This window comes from Henckelia pumila, chromosome 1 (assembly GCF_033568475.1).
Source record: "Henckelia pumila isolate YLH828 chromosome 1, ASM3356847v2, whole genome shotgun sequence".
Lineage (NCBI taxonomy): Eukaryota > Viridiplantae > Streptophyta > Magnoliopsida > Lamiales > Gesneriaceae > Henckelia > Henckelia pumila.
Window position 1 is genome coordinate 157,334,035 of NC_133120.1, and position 16,522 is coordinate 157,350,556.

General features: G+C 35.0%; 1 protein-coding gene across 1 annotated transcript; it reads right to left on the reverse strand.

The window, feature by feature from the left end:
* Positions 1-363: 363 nt before the first annotated feature.
* LOC140874294 (uncharacterized) lies at positions 364-786 on the reverse strand. Its single transcript, XM_073277566.1, has one exon. It carries the CDS (start codon positions 784-786, stop codon positions 364-366), a length of 423 nt encoding a protein of 140 aa, XP_073133667.1.
* Positions 787-16,522: the final 15,736 nt, after the last annotated feature.

A 16,522-nucleotide genomic window follows, 5' to 3' on the forward strand; every position in this document is an offset into this window, starting at 1 on the left:
GACCACTAGAATGTAAAAATTAGCAAATCAAGAATGATAAAGAATAGTCAAATGATTATGAACTATTCTCATCCTATGAAATCAAAATCGACAAAATTTTACCTTGGCTATTACAATAATCAACAAACTCAATAGACAATAGAGACAAAACAAATACATGAAAATCACAATTAAAAAAATTCAAAACCATGAAGATAGCCAATACAACTCACGTGAATAACAAAAAAGTCATTAAAAAAATCATTATATCCATATCTATATACATGCACTGAGAGAAAAAGTAAATGCTTCAAAACAAATTTGTTTTTTTTGAAGGCAAACATCAATCACATAAAACACTGCAATAAGTCTGTAGTTACAACATCAGTAAACCAAGTTGGAAAAAGGACCTTCCAACCAAACAACTTTAGAAGTTAAAGACAGACCCATCCTAGCTAACAAATGAGCTACACCATTTGCATTTCTACTCATGTGGATCAAAGAGACAAAGTTTGTCGAAATGAGTAACGAGCAAATTTCCATCACCAAAGAGCCCAGAACACCAAGATTCTCATCCAGGTTGTTTACTGATCGAACTGCCTGTAGAGAATCCGAAAATATACAAATATTCAAGTACCCATTACGAATGCAAAAATCCATACCAGAACGAATAGCTATAAGTTCTGCTCCTAACACCGACCCAGGATTTCTAATTGATTCTGCCATAGCACCCAAAACTACACCTTGAGAATTTCGCACTACTACACCAACACTGGCTTTGTTCCTTCCCTCGTTCGTATCCGGCATCAACATCCAATCTTAACTGAAGTGATCCCGGAGGTTTCCAAACTCTGTCAGAGGTCGTGCTTTTCACTGAGCAAGAGAGGATTTCTAATTGATTCTGCCATAGCACCCAAAACGATAGATGTCCAACATAGATAAAGCCCACTGAATTTTAATGTCCGACCCAACTCTAGCAGCCGCATGAGTCTGTTTACATACTTCAATCCAAACTGCCCATATCATCATTGAAAAACATTTCAAACTACTCTTTCGAGATTCTCTTGACTAATGATAATCCACAATCTAGAAAGGTTGCCATCCGAAGCTTACAAAGTAAAAACCAGAATTTTGTATTTTTTCATACACCCCGAATTGCCGGACTAAAAAACAAGCAGTGGCTAGTGGTTGCAAGCTGAAATTTACACAAGGGACAGCAACCATTTATAGGAACATGTTTCCATTTAAGATTAGCCGCAGTAGGAATAATATCTTTGGATGCTCGCCACAAAAATATACGAACTTTAGGAGGTACCTTAAGACTCCAAATATGCTTCCACTGTTAGAATTTTGGGACACTTATATAATTAAGTGAATGTGTATGGTCATCAATTATAATAAGTTAAAATTATGTGATCTATTTTTGAAACAAGAAATTTGACTTAAGGACATAACTATCATGAATATTTATTATGGATACCATATGCAGAATTCTTAATTTGATGAGGGACCAAATTAGAAATAGGCAAAAGTTATTATAACTGTCTTTGTCAGTTATAAGGGGTTATGGTCCCCACATGTAGAGACACAACTTTTCACTGTATCCCCATCAACAGAGATTATCAAGAAATCTAAAAGAAACTCTACAGTGGAAGATCAAAACCATCATCAATATCACAACTATGGCCAAAGATCTGGGTACGCTTCCGCAATCCTTTGATTTAGAATCAGTTTTCTGAAAATTGAATAGGCTATTAAGTTTTTACCAACAATGGTATCAGAACACCTATTCAAATTTTAGAGAATTCGGAATTTTTTTTTTCCCTTCGGTTTCTTCTTCTATATATATTCAGTTTATTATGTGACTGTGATTCACAAATAAGATTCGGTCATATATATATATTTAATTGTCATGATTTTGTTTTGTTTTTTAAATGCGATTAATATTCAATTTTACTGAACCATTTTTCAATCGCAAATTTTGGTTGTCGTGGTGTGCTGGTATGGATTTCTTGTTTGCGGTAATCTATGGGCCATTCTGTGGTGGATATTATTATTATATTTTTTAATCGCATAAGAAATAAATTTTGGTTCTTGGCAGGGCCGTACAGCTTTCATGTTTGCATTAATCTATGGGTCTGTACATGAAAGGTTTTACTCATATAAGTTTATGATATTGTGGGTTGAAATCTTTGATACAATTATTTGTTTTACATGGTAAATTGATATTTTTTCCTTAAATAATTTATATCACCGTGAGGTTTCAATTTTAATTCAATGAATTGGCATACTATATAATAAAGTTATTATAGTTCATCATTCCGACTGAATAAATTGAAATAAGAAGTCGCCAAAGTGATCACTCTTATGTAGATTGTTCATGAAGAATTTTGAATGTTTGTAAGTGTGTATGTTCATGCAATTATTAATCGGCTCAAAAGAAGGTTAATATTTGGCCGAACTACATAATTACTTGTGATAGTAAACATGTATGTAACGATTGTCAAGATTTTACATACAAATAATGAATCAATCCAAAGAGAGGTTTGTTATTTGTCATGCATGATTGTTAGTGTTTGATTATTGCAACAAGAGTATCACTTGCAGTTAATTTTAATGTCCAAAGACTTGAAATTAATAGTGCGCTAGGTATCTTGAGATGGGATTGCCAGTTATTTTGAATTTTATTGATAATTATGATTGTGAGCATGATATTTATATTTCAGTTGTGTTTGTTTGTTTTTTTTTTTTTTTTCAGTGAATGTTGCAACTATTTCTGCTAACCTAAATTCTGTGCCGGTCCTTAATGGTACCAACTTTAAGGACTGGAAGGAGAACATTCTGATAGTTCTTGGGTGCATGGACATGGACCTTGCGATTCGGACAGAGAAACCCACTGTTCCTTCGGCAACTAGCTCCTCGGAAGAGAGAGCTATATTTGAGAAGTGGGATCGCTCCAACCGCATGAGTCTAATGATTATCAAGCGCGCCATTCCGGAGGTTTTTAGGGGTGCGGTGTCCGGGGACACCACCAATGCCAAGGAGTACCTTGCTGAGATCGAGAAGCGCTTTGCCAAAAGCGATAAGGCTGAAACAAGCACTATTCTGAAGAGCTTGATTTCAATGAAGTATAAAGGCAAGGGAAACATAAGGGAGTACATCATGGAGATGTCTCATCTTGCTTCGAAGTTGAAGGCACTCAAGCTTGATTTGCATGAGGATCTACTTGTGCATCTCATTCTGATTTCTCTTTCGGTTCAATTCAACCACTTTAAGGTCAGTTTTAACTGTCAGAAGGAAACGTGGAGTTTGAATGAATTGATTTCTCACTGTGTTCAAGAGGAAGAGAGATTGAAGCAAGAAAAGACAGAAAGTGCTCATTTGGCAAGCACCTCTAAGGACAAGGGAAAGAAAAGAAAGAATGAGGATGCTGCGGGTTCACGTGAGAAGAAACAAAATAAGGGTGGTGACCTTTGTTTCTTTTGCAAATGGCCCGAACACATAAAGAAGGACTGTGCCAAGTATCGCGCATGGCGTGAAAAGAAAGGTACATTTCTTAATTTGGTTTGTTCTGAAGTAAATTTAGCTTCAGTGCCTATAAATACTTGGTGGTTAGATTCTGGTGCTACTACTAACATCAGTATTTCAATGAAGGGTTGCCTGAGCTATCGAAAGACAAATGATGCTGAAAGACGTATCTACGTGGGCGATGGAAAGTCGGTAGATGTAGAAGCAATAGGGCACTTTAGGTTGTTATTAAGTACTGGTTTTTACTTGGATTTAAAGGATACTTTTATTGTACCGTCGTTTAGACGGAATTTGGTTTCTGTTTGTTATTTGGACAAATTTGGTTATACTTGTTCCTTTGAAAACAATCAGTTTATGTTATCTATTAATTCTAGTATTGTTGGAACTGGTTCGCTTATGCAATATGACAATCTATATTTGCTTGACATAAATGCTTCATATAATGAAACCCTAAATGTTGAATCAAAAGGTACAAAACGAAAGCTAAATAATGCTAATTCGGGTGCATTATGGCACAAGCGCTTAGGTCACATCTCTAGAAATAGAGTAGAACGACTTGTGTCGGATGGAATTCTAAATTCCATTGATTTTACGGATTTTAATGTCTATATTGAATGCATTAAAGGAAAACAAACCAAAGGGAAGAGATTAGGTGCATATAGAGCTACGAAAGTCTTAGAGTTGATACATACGGATGTCTGTGGGCCGTTTCCAACATCTTCTTGGAATGGTCAACGCTACTTTGTATCATTCATAGACGATTTTTCAAGATATGCATACATATTTCTTATTCATGAAAAGGCTCAAACATTGGACGTGTTCAAGTCATTTAAGGTTGAAGTTGAAAATCAACTCGACAAAAGGATAAAGAAAATACGATCCGATCGTGGTGGTGAATACTACGGTCGGAACGATGGTTCGGGTGAACAACGTCCAGGGCCTTTTGCCAAGTACCTAGAGGAGACAGGTATCGTCCCACAATACACCATGCCGGGATCTCCGAGCATGAATGGTGTAGCGGAAAGACGAAATCGGACTCTTAAGGATATGGTAAGGAGCATGATTAATCATTCATCATTACCAGAATTACTCTGGGGTGAGGCACTAAAGACGGCAGCATACATTCTGAATAGGGTGCCGACAAAAGCAGTTGCTAAAACACCTTTTGAGCTTTGGACCGGGCGAAAACCCAGTCTAAAGCATTTTCATGTTTGGGGATATCCAGCTGAGGCAAGGCCTTATAGGCCACATGAGAATAAATTGGACCCCAAGACTGTGAGCAGCTACTTTATTGGCTATTCCGAGCGATCAAGGGGCTATAAATTTTATGATCCCAAATCAAGATCAATTTTTGAGACGGGTACAGCTACATTCTTCGAGGATATTGAGTTTGGGGGGAAGAATAAAATAAAGGACTTTGTCTTTGAGGAAGAATCAACTTCTACTACGATTAATGAGGAGTTGATTCCTATTCCGATTGTTTTAGACAATGATCAAGATTCCACTCTAGTCATTGATCATATCGGAATTCCAGAAAATCAAGACATCGTTGCTCTCCTAGAGGTACAAACTCAACAACCTCTTGAAGAAGTAATTGAGGTACAAGTGCCATTGCGGAGGTCCATGAGAGAAAAGAGAAGTACTATTTCGGATGACTATGTAGTATTTCTCCAGGAACATGAGGATAATGTTGGCATGATGGAAGATGATCCTATCACCTTTCAGAAATCCATAGAAGGTTCGAATTCGGGAAAGTGGATCAAAGCAATGAATGAAGAGTATAAGTCAATGCAAGACAATAAAGTTTGGGAACTTGTCCCATTACCGGAAGGTGCAAAACCTGTTGGTTGTAAATGGATTTTTAAGACCAAAAGGGATTCAAACGGTAATGTAGAGAAGTATAAAGCTCGTCTTGTAGCAAAAGGCTTTACTCAAAAATACGGAATTGACTATAAAGAGACTTTTTCTCCGGTTTCAACTAAAGACTCTTTTAGGACAATCATGGCACTTGTCGCGCATTTCGATATGGAGCTACATCAGATGGATGTAAAGATTGCATTTCTCAATGGCGACATTGATGAAACAATATATATGGTGCAGCCAGAAAACTTTGTGTCGAGAGACCCAAAGAATATGGTTTGCAAATTAAAGAAATCCATCTATGGGCTTAAGCAAGCGTCTCGTCAGTGGTACCATAAATTTCATGAAATAATTCTCTCCTTTGGTTTTGAGGTGAATTTAGTCGATGATTGTGTGTATCTCAAGTTCAATGGGAGTAAGCACATATTTTTGGTTTTATATGTGGACGACATTTTGCTTGCCACAAACGATATAGGCTTATTGCACCAAACCAAGAGTTTTTTGTCAAGACATTTCGAGATGAAAGATCTTGGTGAAGCCTCATTTGTATTAGGAATCCAGATACATCGAGATCGTTCTCGAGGTATTCTTGGATTGTCGCAGAGGAGCTATATCGATAAAGTACTCAAGAGATTTGGCATGCAAGATTGTAAACCAGGAAACACCCCAGTCGCTAAAGGAGATAACTTTAGTCTCAAACAGTGCCCTAAAGGAAAGCTTGAAATTCAAGAAATGCAAAAGATTCCCTATGCTTCGGCGGTAGGAAGTCTTATGTATGCTCAAGTATGTACGCGTCCGGATATTGCATACATAGTAGGTGTGTTGGGCAGATATCTAAGCAACCCAGAAATGGATCACTGGAAAGCAGTCAAAAGAGTAATGAGATACCTGAAGAGAACTAAGAATTACATGCTCACGTATAAGAGGTCAGACAGTCTTGAGATCATTGGGTTTTCTGACTCCGATTTTGCGGGATGCCAAGACAATATGAGATCCACTTCGGGCTACATTTTTTTGCTAGCTGGTGGAGCCGTTTCTTGGAGAAGTGCCAAACAGACACTTACAGCTTCATCCACTATGGCGGCGGAATTTGTGGCTTGTTACGAGGCATCAAATCATGCAATATGGCTGAAGAACCTTGTCACTGGGATGCGTATTCTGGAAGGTATTGAAAGACCCCTTGGGTTATTTTGTGACAACAAATCAGCTGTATTGTATTCCAACAACAATAGGAGCTCGACGAAGTCAAAGCATATAGACATCAAGTTCCTTGTTGTGAAAGAAAGGGTACAAAATGGGCATATTTCTATAGAACACATAGGTACAAACTCCATGGTAGCAGATCCCTTGACAAAGGGTTTGCCTCCTAGTGTCTTTCATGAGCATACCGTATGGGTGTTGTAGAGATCGATGATTTCTAGTTTGAGTGGGAGTTTGTAGTTTGGTTATCTTTCAGTTTGATTGTTTTATAGACATTTATGTATTTTTTTATTATTCTGATCAGAAATAAAGTATTATTCAGTTCATTACACTTGTACAATTATGTTTAAAGTTTGATCTCACTAAAGTTAAGTAGGACCAGTTGAAAATTGACATGAACAGATCACCTTGCATGTAATTTTCATGCCACTAATTCATGATTGATCTATGTCATTTAGTTATTGTGGGGACCTCAGGTTGCTAATCTCATCTTAGGGCAATAAACGATTAATAAACAATTAATCATAGACTAAAATAATATTCAAACCAAGAGCTACAAATTTTTTTTTTTTTTTTTAAAAAAAGCCCCTCGCTCGATCGGTTAAACTTACCCGATCGAGCGAGCCAAAAATATCCTGCTCTCGGGTCTGAACATATTTGGCCTCGCTCGATCGGTAAACTTCACCCGATCGAGCGAGCCCAAAAGCTCGTTTCTCTGTTTTGATCAAACACAGGCCGCGCTCGATCCGTAGAATTTTCCCGATCGAGCGGGCTCCAAAATTATGGAAATTCTGCTGCAACATATAGCTGTCAATTGAGGAATAAAAAGACATATAGGCTTATACAAGCTACCAAATAAGATACATGCATTGACAAATAAATCCTAACTCATAAATACATCAATTCATGAATATAAACTAGGATTTACCAAATAACAACATGTACAAGATTCCTTGTTTTCTAACATGTTTGCATACAATATATTTCATCTGCTTAAAACCCGAGTCCTCACATGCTAAAACTCTTCTTGATGCTATCCAAGCCAACTCTAGCTTGATCATGCCCCCAACCTGATTCAATGCACACATACAAACAAAGCAACAGCCGGATAGCTCCAATGAGAATAAATCTCAGTATGAATAACATGCATATACATCATTTAAACATATAAACTAATTCACATCTTGAATATTATATACGAACAGAACATGCTAGTATTTATAAATGCATAATCTAAACCATAGAAGTCTCTAGGTTAATGCATAAATGCAATGCATGTGCCAAAGAATAGACTAGCAAAGCTGATATCAATAAAGCTTGGTTCTTTGGGATCCCGAGGAATAAAATAACTATCAAACCACCGACCCTCCCAATCGAGGCGGCATCCAGTATTTTAGTCCTCTGACTTTAGTGCAATTATAGAGAGTCTTCTGGCTCTGAAAGCGAAGGCTGCAATCCATGCCACTCAACTATAATTCACCAAACGTCATATGCACTCTAGGCTTTTAACCCTCTGTGCTTTTAAGGCTGGAGTTCAAGATGAATGCAACATAAGCTGTATGCATTAAAAGCTGCAAAACACCTTGAACACTTACTCAAATAAACCAACTAAGCAAAGCAAAGCATCTAATCACATAAGTATATCGATAAATCTGTAAGCATCTCATAACACATGTAAAACATATTCAATACAGAAAATACTACAAATAAACTTAAACAGGTAAACATTTACATAAATGTTCTGGGACTTCAAGAAAATAGCTATCTTGAATAATCTATCCCATTTATGTAAACGTAAACCATAACATATATAAAAATAGGCAAGTATGTGATTTTAGGAAACTCGATAAGCAAAACAATCTCGAGTTATTCTGCCCATCTTATTAATGTCTATTCATACCTGCATTTCTGATTCACATGGCTAACACTCTGTCAATTCTTGATCAACTACAAACTGTCCAAATCTGTCATCAAATTCTGCTTATTTCAATCAGTGCTACTTGAAGGTATTCTTGATTCAACTTCAAACACTTCAAGTCATTCGAACTCGAACTCGTCGATTCAATTTCGATAATCTTCAATTCAAATCTGAAATATATTATAACATATCTAAACATCAATTTCCAATCTGAATCGATGTTTTTTTAAAACTGATACAGTTCAAATCTAACTAACACAATCGGAATTCAAACTGACGTCACAACTATTCGAGTTCGATAAATCTTTCGATTCAAATATCATTATACCTTCATTCTAAATATAACCACATATTCAATTCATCCACTAAACACTTGAATATGAACTCTAGACATATAGAATGAATAACAATTCAAAATCTTGAACCGGCGGCGTAACGATACGATTTCGATCGTTCCAAAAGCTTAAACATCAATATTGTCATCTATACAATATATTATCATCACCAATTCCAACAACAAAGTCACGTGAATATAAACCCCAATATTCAGATTTTGAATAAATCTTTCAAAAATTGGAAACATGTTCAAACGACGATCTTTTCTCGATCCGTCTTAGATATGCTATTCGTATATGCGAGAACATATTTATACAATCAAATCTTAATTCTAACAACAAATTAAAATTCAAACATGGTAGAACTTCATAAAACTTACGTCAAAACGTAGCACTCGGAGCTGTAATCGCAAATATATGCTTAATCGAAAATTCTACCGGGCGGATTGAATTTAATCGGGGCTTGAAAGAGCAAAAATTGGCTTGGAACCCTTTTCTGCCCCCTTATCTCGTTCTTGCTGGAAATCTGATCACTTTGTCACGTTTTTATGGCCAAGTTGCAAGGAATTTGCAATTTGGTCCCTACACTTTGGCCTAATTGCAATTTAGTCCCCGGACAAGCCATTTAATTTAATTTTAATTCTAAATAATTTAAGAATATTAGAATTAAAGTCTAAACTCTAAATATTCTCAAATTAAATATTCTTGGATTAAAATTAAATCATTTCGGACATTATCGCATTTTAGTCCCTGAATTGCTCAATATTTGCAAATTGGCCATTTCTCGGATTTCATCCTTATATTAAATCCTTGATATTTATCCTCTTGGAATTCACATCTTAAATTCCATAAATAACAATTGCAAATATTTTTAATCTTTTAATTTAAGAATTCCGGATAATAAAATCTTAAAATCCGAAAATTCTCAAATTAAATATGTCTGACCCGAAATTGAAATTTTTAATTTCGTAACTTCTTCAAATAAATATTTTTTCATATTCGAAATTTAAATCTTAAATCCCGTCATTAAGAACTTAATATTTTCGGGCCTTATATTTCCTCCCCTCTAAGGAATGATTTCGTCCTCGAAATCGCATCGATCTTACTGCTGATTCTCGTAAGCTGTGTAGCTGACTGAAGTAATACTGATTTCAATTTTCTGAGCTTTCGATATCTATTCTGATATCTTCTCTTCTATCGTATCTTAATCTTTTTTCTGATTGCTTCTGCAATCCTATCAATTCGCATTAACATATAATCACTGAGTTAACTTATATCTAAGTTGCTCTTTCTCGTGATCTAACTCTGTATCAGTTAGTCTGTCTTGCTTACAATCTTCTCGACTTCTGTTGTATCTGAATTGAATGCACATACATGTTCTAGCTGATATTCTTCAGCCAATGCATGTGGATAACAATTCATCTATCTGAGTATTAATCAATAAGCTAGATCAAATACTCACAGGAATCAATTCTGAAATTTCTTTCTGAACCTAATGATGCTCGGAAAAAGAACTTCTTAATTGATCATTCTGTTCAGGCTTGAAAATCTATATCTGTTGCTCATTTGCTAATTCTGTCTATGCTGTTCTGTTCGTATTTTGTTCAAAGCAATCTTCACATTCTCTATCTTTTCTTGACTCATAACTGGTCTGATAGCTGAAAAGATCGTTCAATAGACAAACAATTCTGTATCTTTGATTAATCAATCATCAAAATACTATCTTGATCTTTATCTAATTGCTATCACAGGAATTATAGTACTCACGTGGCAAATAATCAATCAACTAGTATCGAATCTAGTACTATAATTCTGAGTATATCCTCGGAAATCTGGATAATCACATCTGATAGTCCACTAATCAGAGGATAATATACTGAAATCTCATACAACCAAACACTCAGAACATCTGACAATCAATGCCACAATCTAGAAAACAAATCTAAAGTCTCTATCTCGACAATAGATTTCACTAATTCCTGTAATCTGATCATCTTGCTAATGCATAACCAGTATCTTTTATGGTTGTATCATATCTAATACACCATACTCTTGAATCTGTCAACATCTACTACACTCTAAATCGCAAAATCATGACGATTCAAGTAAATTTGAACTAAAGTTGTTCGCAAAGTTGATCTTCTTTCAACTTTTATGTAACTAATCTGTTACATAAATCATTTGAGTTCTTCTTTTCTGCTTCTTTTACTAGAATTCTAATATTGGTAACGTCAATTCTGTCGTATCTGCTTTCATTTCTTTCACCAATACGAGTTTCCAAGTAATGACTACATGTAAATCATACATGTTTAGACAACTGAATGGATATTAAATCTGTTGTCATATACCTCTGTCAGAATCTGATATTCCATATCTAGAATATCTGGCATAAACAAACGATTAGTCACTGCAAAAATTCATCGGTTCTGCTCTGCTGTCTTATCTCATATCTTAATCTAGCATTCTCAATCAATATTCTATTGCTTGATCTAAGATCAATATTGCTTTTATCTTTCCAAACTAATTCAAGTTTAGCTTGGATCACAACAATTCTGATCGTTTACGTATCTGTCAAGCATAAATATTCAACAAGTACAGATCTGTACCCAATAAATCCATCACTTATCTACAACCCATAAATCTTGTTGATGGTCTGAATCTGAATTTCTATCAGTTACGAGCCAAATTCTTCAAGATACACTGAATAGACACATCAAATAATCAATAATTCTCAAATTTCAAATCAAAGGAACTCGCTCAAGTCAAGGTCACCCAAAATCAAATATTTTGAATGACAAAATCTGCAAAGTAAAAGCAACTCACTTGCATATCAAAACTTAAAGCGAGTAAAGAAAATTAGACTCTAGCAAAGGAATAAGAGTCCATCAAACTCGATCGAGGTCGAATGCAAAAACCTCAGAATCGATAGCAAGAAATTCAAGAATCATGATTTCTATGATGGAATAGCTTCAGCAAACTGGAAGAAAAAGCTCAACTGTAACTGATTTTTCTTATTCTCTATTGATATGAGTTCCTTTCTTAATTCTCAGCTGACAATAGTCGAATATAATCTTTTCGACGTAACTTATTGTCATAGAATTAATCATCATTTCGGTACTACATAATTCTTTTCTACTCAATCTGCTAGCTGTTTCTGAAATTCTTCAGTTCAAGTAATGCTCTTCTATATAAGTTGTCATAATACCATTGTACTAGAAACCACTCTATATAGAACTGCATGCATGTTGTAGAAAGGTCGAAGTATGTCATTGAACTATTTCTGTACATTCTAACCACTGACATAGCAGTCAATTCTAGGTTAATTCTGTACTAGTTCAATATATCAACTAGACTTCTGCTGACATTCTTTTACAATCATCGTGATATAACCAGTACCGAAATAACAAAATTTAATGTCTGAAACTCATATCATAAATTCTATTCATTCCTATTGCTTTAGCAATGCACAATTCAACAATGACTTTTAGCTTAATATCCCACATCTGATATCAGTACATTCAATCTTATTTCCTCAATTCTGTATTTTATCGTCTATGACTAATCTTGCAAATGCATCCCATCTACTTAAAGACAAAATCTCAGCAAATACGAGGAATAAAGGCTCGTCAGATACATATTATAGCATAACAAATCACTGATCTATGAATGTATGCTATGCTATCAATACATAAGTGGTTAACTAAAATTAACTCACTTACCTGTAATATTCTTATCTGACACAACTTGAGCCTCATTTTCTGTACTTGCTTAGCCTATGACATTATCTGTCATTCAACTGTTCTCTTGATCTGTTTTAGCTAGGGGACTTATGCTTATATTTCTTCATCTGCTGGTGTTTAAGCTGAATCGATTTTTACTGATATCTCTTGCTTCATAGCTATACTGCTATGGAAGTTGTAGTGAAGGTGATGATCATAATTGTGAGGCATGAATAAACATTCAACTCTGCCTCGTACTACCGGTTCATGATTTTGTTCTTCTCTGGCTTGAAATCAACTTATACTTCTATTCTGCAAAGTCTACTGTTCTATCTTCTTTAGCATATACAAAAAGAAGCAATTCTGTTTACTTACCTGCCAAACAATTTCAGTACTTTTTCTGGCTTCACCAACTTCTTGCTAAGTCCTGGAGTTGATATAAAATTAAGCTGATTCTATGTTCATCTGAATATGCTTCTCTTGAACAGCTGATCCAGCTCTTCAAATCAACCCCTTTCTAGACATAGCATATGCTATCTTTCTGAGTTGGTGATCAATAGCTTTGGAGTTGTTCAACTAACATACTCCTCAGTGTAATCGGCTCAAAAACTTATCTTAACACTGTTCTATTCTGTCTGCAATTCTGTTCTGTCTGAGATTCTTATGCTATCTGCACAACCTGTCTTATTTGATAACATAAGCAATATATATATAGTAGAGATTATAAAATACAATTGCAGTATAACATACATATAATCTCATGCTTCTGACTAGAACACATACTTGAAAATTCTCATGCTTTCAAATAATACATGCTTGCAACGAATTCATTTATGCTAATGAGTTCAAGAAATCAGGCATACATATCAGCATATAAGCATGTAATTCGTATCTCAATAAAGCAAGTAGTGTTCAATCAAGTAATCATAGTCGCATACAATTCTGTAAAGCAAGTAAAGCATACTCATGCAATACTATAAATGCAAGCGACTCAATCTACCCCGCTCAACTTCTATCTCAGTCCAAGACTTTATGCTCTGATATCACCTGTTGTGGGGACCTCAGGTTGCTAATCTCATCGTAGGGCAATAAACGATTAATAAACAATTAATCATAGACTAAAATAATATTCAAACCAAGAGCTACAATTTTATTTTTTTTTTTTAAAAAAGCCCCTCGCTCGATCGGTTAAACTTACCCGATCGAGCGAGCCAAAAATATCCTGCTCTCGGGTCTGAACATATTTGGCCTCGCTCGATCGGTGAACTTTACCCGATCGAGCGAGTCCAAAAGCTCGTTTCTCTGTTTTGATCAAACACAGGCCGCGCTCGATCCGTAGAATTTTCCCGATCGGGCGGGCTCCAAAATTATGGAAATTCTGCTGCAACATATAGCTGTCAATTGAGGAATAAAAAGACATATAGGCTTATACAAGCTACCAAATAAGATACATGCATTGACAAATAAATCCTAACTTATAAATACATCAATTCATGAATATAAACTAGGATTTACCAAATAACAACATGTACAAGATTCCTTGTTTTCTAACATGTTTGCATACAATATATTTCATCTGCTTAAAACCCGAGTCCTCACATGCTAAAACTCTTCTTGATGCTATCCAAGCCAACTCTAGCTTGATCATGCTCCCAACCTGATGCAATGCACACATACAAACAAAGCAACAGCCGGATAGCTCCAGTAAGAATAAATCTCAGTATGAATAACATGCATATACATCATTTAAACATATAAACTAATTCACATCTTGAATATTATATACGAATAGAACATGCTAGCATTTATAAAAGCATAATCTAAACAATAGAAGTCTCTAGGTTAATGCATAAATACAATGCATGTGCCAAAGAATAGACTAGCAAAGCTGATATCAATAAAGCTTGGTTCTTTGGGATCCCGAGGAATAAAATAACTATCAAACCACCGACCCTCCCAATCGAGGCGGCATCCAGTATTTTAGTCCTCTGACTTTAGTGCAATTATAGAGAGTCTTCTGGCTCTGAAAGCGAAGGCTGCAATCCATGCCACTCAACTATAATTCACCAAACGTCATATGCACTCTAGGCTTTTAACCCTCTGTGCTTTTAAGGCTGGAGTTCAAGATGAATGCAACATAAGCTGTATGCATTAAAAGCTGCAAAACACCTTGAACACTTACTCAAATAAACCAACTAAGCAAAGCAAAGCATCTAATCACATAAGTATATCGATAAATCTGTAAGCATCTCATAACACATGTAAAACATATTCAATACAGAAAATACTACAAATCAACTTAAACAGGTAAACATTTACATAAATGTTCTGGGACTTCAAGAAAATAGCTATCTTGAATAATCTATCCCATTTATGTAAACGTAAACCATAACATATATAAAAACAGGCAAGTATATGATTTTAGGCAACTCGATAAGCAAAACAATCTCGAGTTATTCTGCCCATCTTATTAATGTCTATTCATACCTGCATTTCTGATTCACATGGCTGACACTCTGTCAATTCTTGATCAACTACAAACTGTCCAAATCTGTCATCAAATTCTGCTTATTTCAATCAGTGCTACTTGAAGGTATTCTTGATTCAACTTCAAACACTTCAAGTCATTCGAACTCGAACTCGTCGATTCAATTTCGATAATCTTCAATTCAAATCTGAAATATATTATAACATATCTAAACATCAATTTCCAATCTGAATCGATGTTTCTTTAAAACTGATATAGTTCAAATCTAACTAACATAATCGGAATTCAAACCGACGTCACAACTATTCGAGTTCGATAAATCTTTCGATTCAAATATCATTATACCTTCATTCTAAATATAACCACATATTCAATTCATCCACTAAACACTTGAATATGAGCTCTAGACATATAAAATGAATAACAATTCAAAATCTTGAACCGGCGGCGTAACGATACGATTTCGATCGTTCCAAAAGCTTAAACATCAATATTGTCATCTATACAATATATTATTATCACCAATTCCAACAACAAAGTCACGTGAATATAAACCCCAATATTCAGATTTTGAATAAATCTTTCAAAAATCGGAAACATGTTCAAACGACGATCTTTTCTCGATCCGTCTTAGATATGCTATCGTCGTATATGCGAGAACATATTTATACAATCAAATCTTAATTCTAACAACAACTTAAAATTCAAACATGGTAGAACTTCATAAAACTTACGTCAAAACGTAGCACTCGGAGTTGTGATCGCAAATATATACTTAATCGAAAATTCTACCGGGCGGATTGAATTTAATCGGGGCTTGAAAGAGCAAAAATTGGCTTGGAACCCTTTTCTGCCCCCTTCTCTCGTTCTTGCTGGAAATATGATCACTTTGTCACGTTTTTATGGCCAAGTTGCAAGGAATTTGCAATTTGGTCCCTGCACTTTGGCCTAATTGCAATTTAGTCCCCGGACAAGCAATTTAATTCAATTTCAATCCTAAATAATTTAAAAATATTAGAATTCAAGTCTAAACTCTAAATATTCTCAAATTAAATATTCTTGGATTAAAATTAAATCATTTCGGACATTATCCCATTTTAGTCCCTGAATTGCTCAATATTTGCAAATTGGCCCTTTCTCGGATTTCATCCTTATATTAAATCCTTGATATTTATCCTCTTGGAATTCACATCTTAAATTCCATAAATAACAATTGAAAATATTTTTAATCTTTTAATTTAAGAATTCCGGATAATAAAATCTTAAAATCCGAAAATCCTCAAATTATATATGTCTGACCCGAAATTGAAATTTCTAATTTCGTAAATTCTTCAAATAAATATTTTTTCATATTAAAAATTTAAATCTTAAATCCCGTCATTAAGAACTTAATATTTTCGGGCCTTACAGTTATGTTGATGTACGTGACCATTGATGGGTTTAGTTGTGATTGATATAACGAAAACCACTTTGATCCCATGTCAATATGACTACT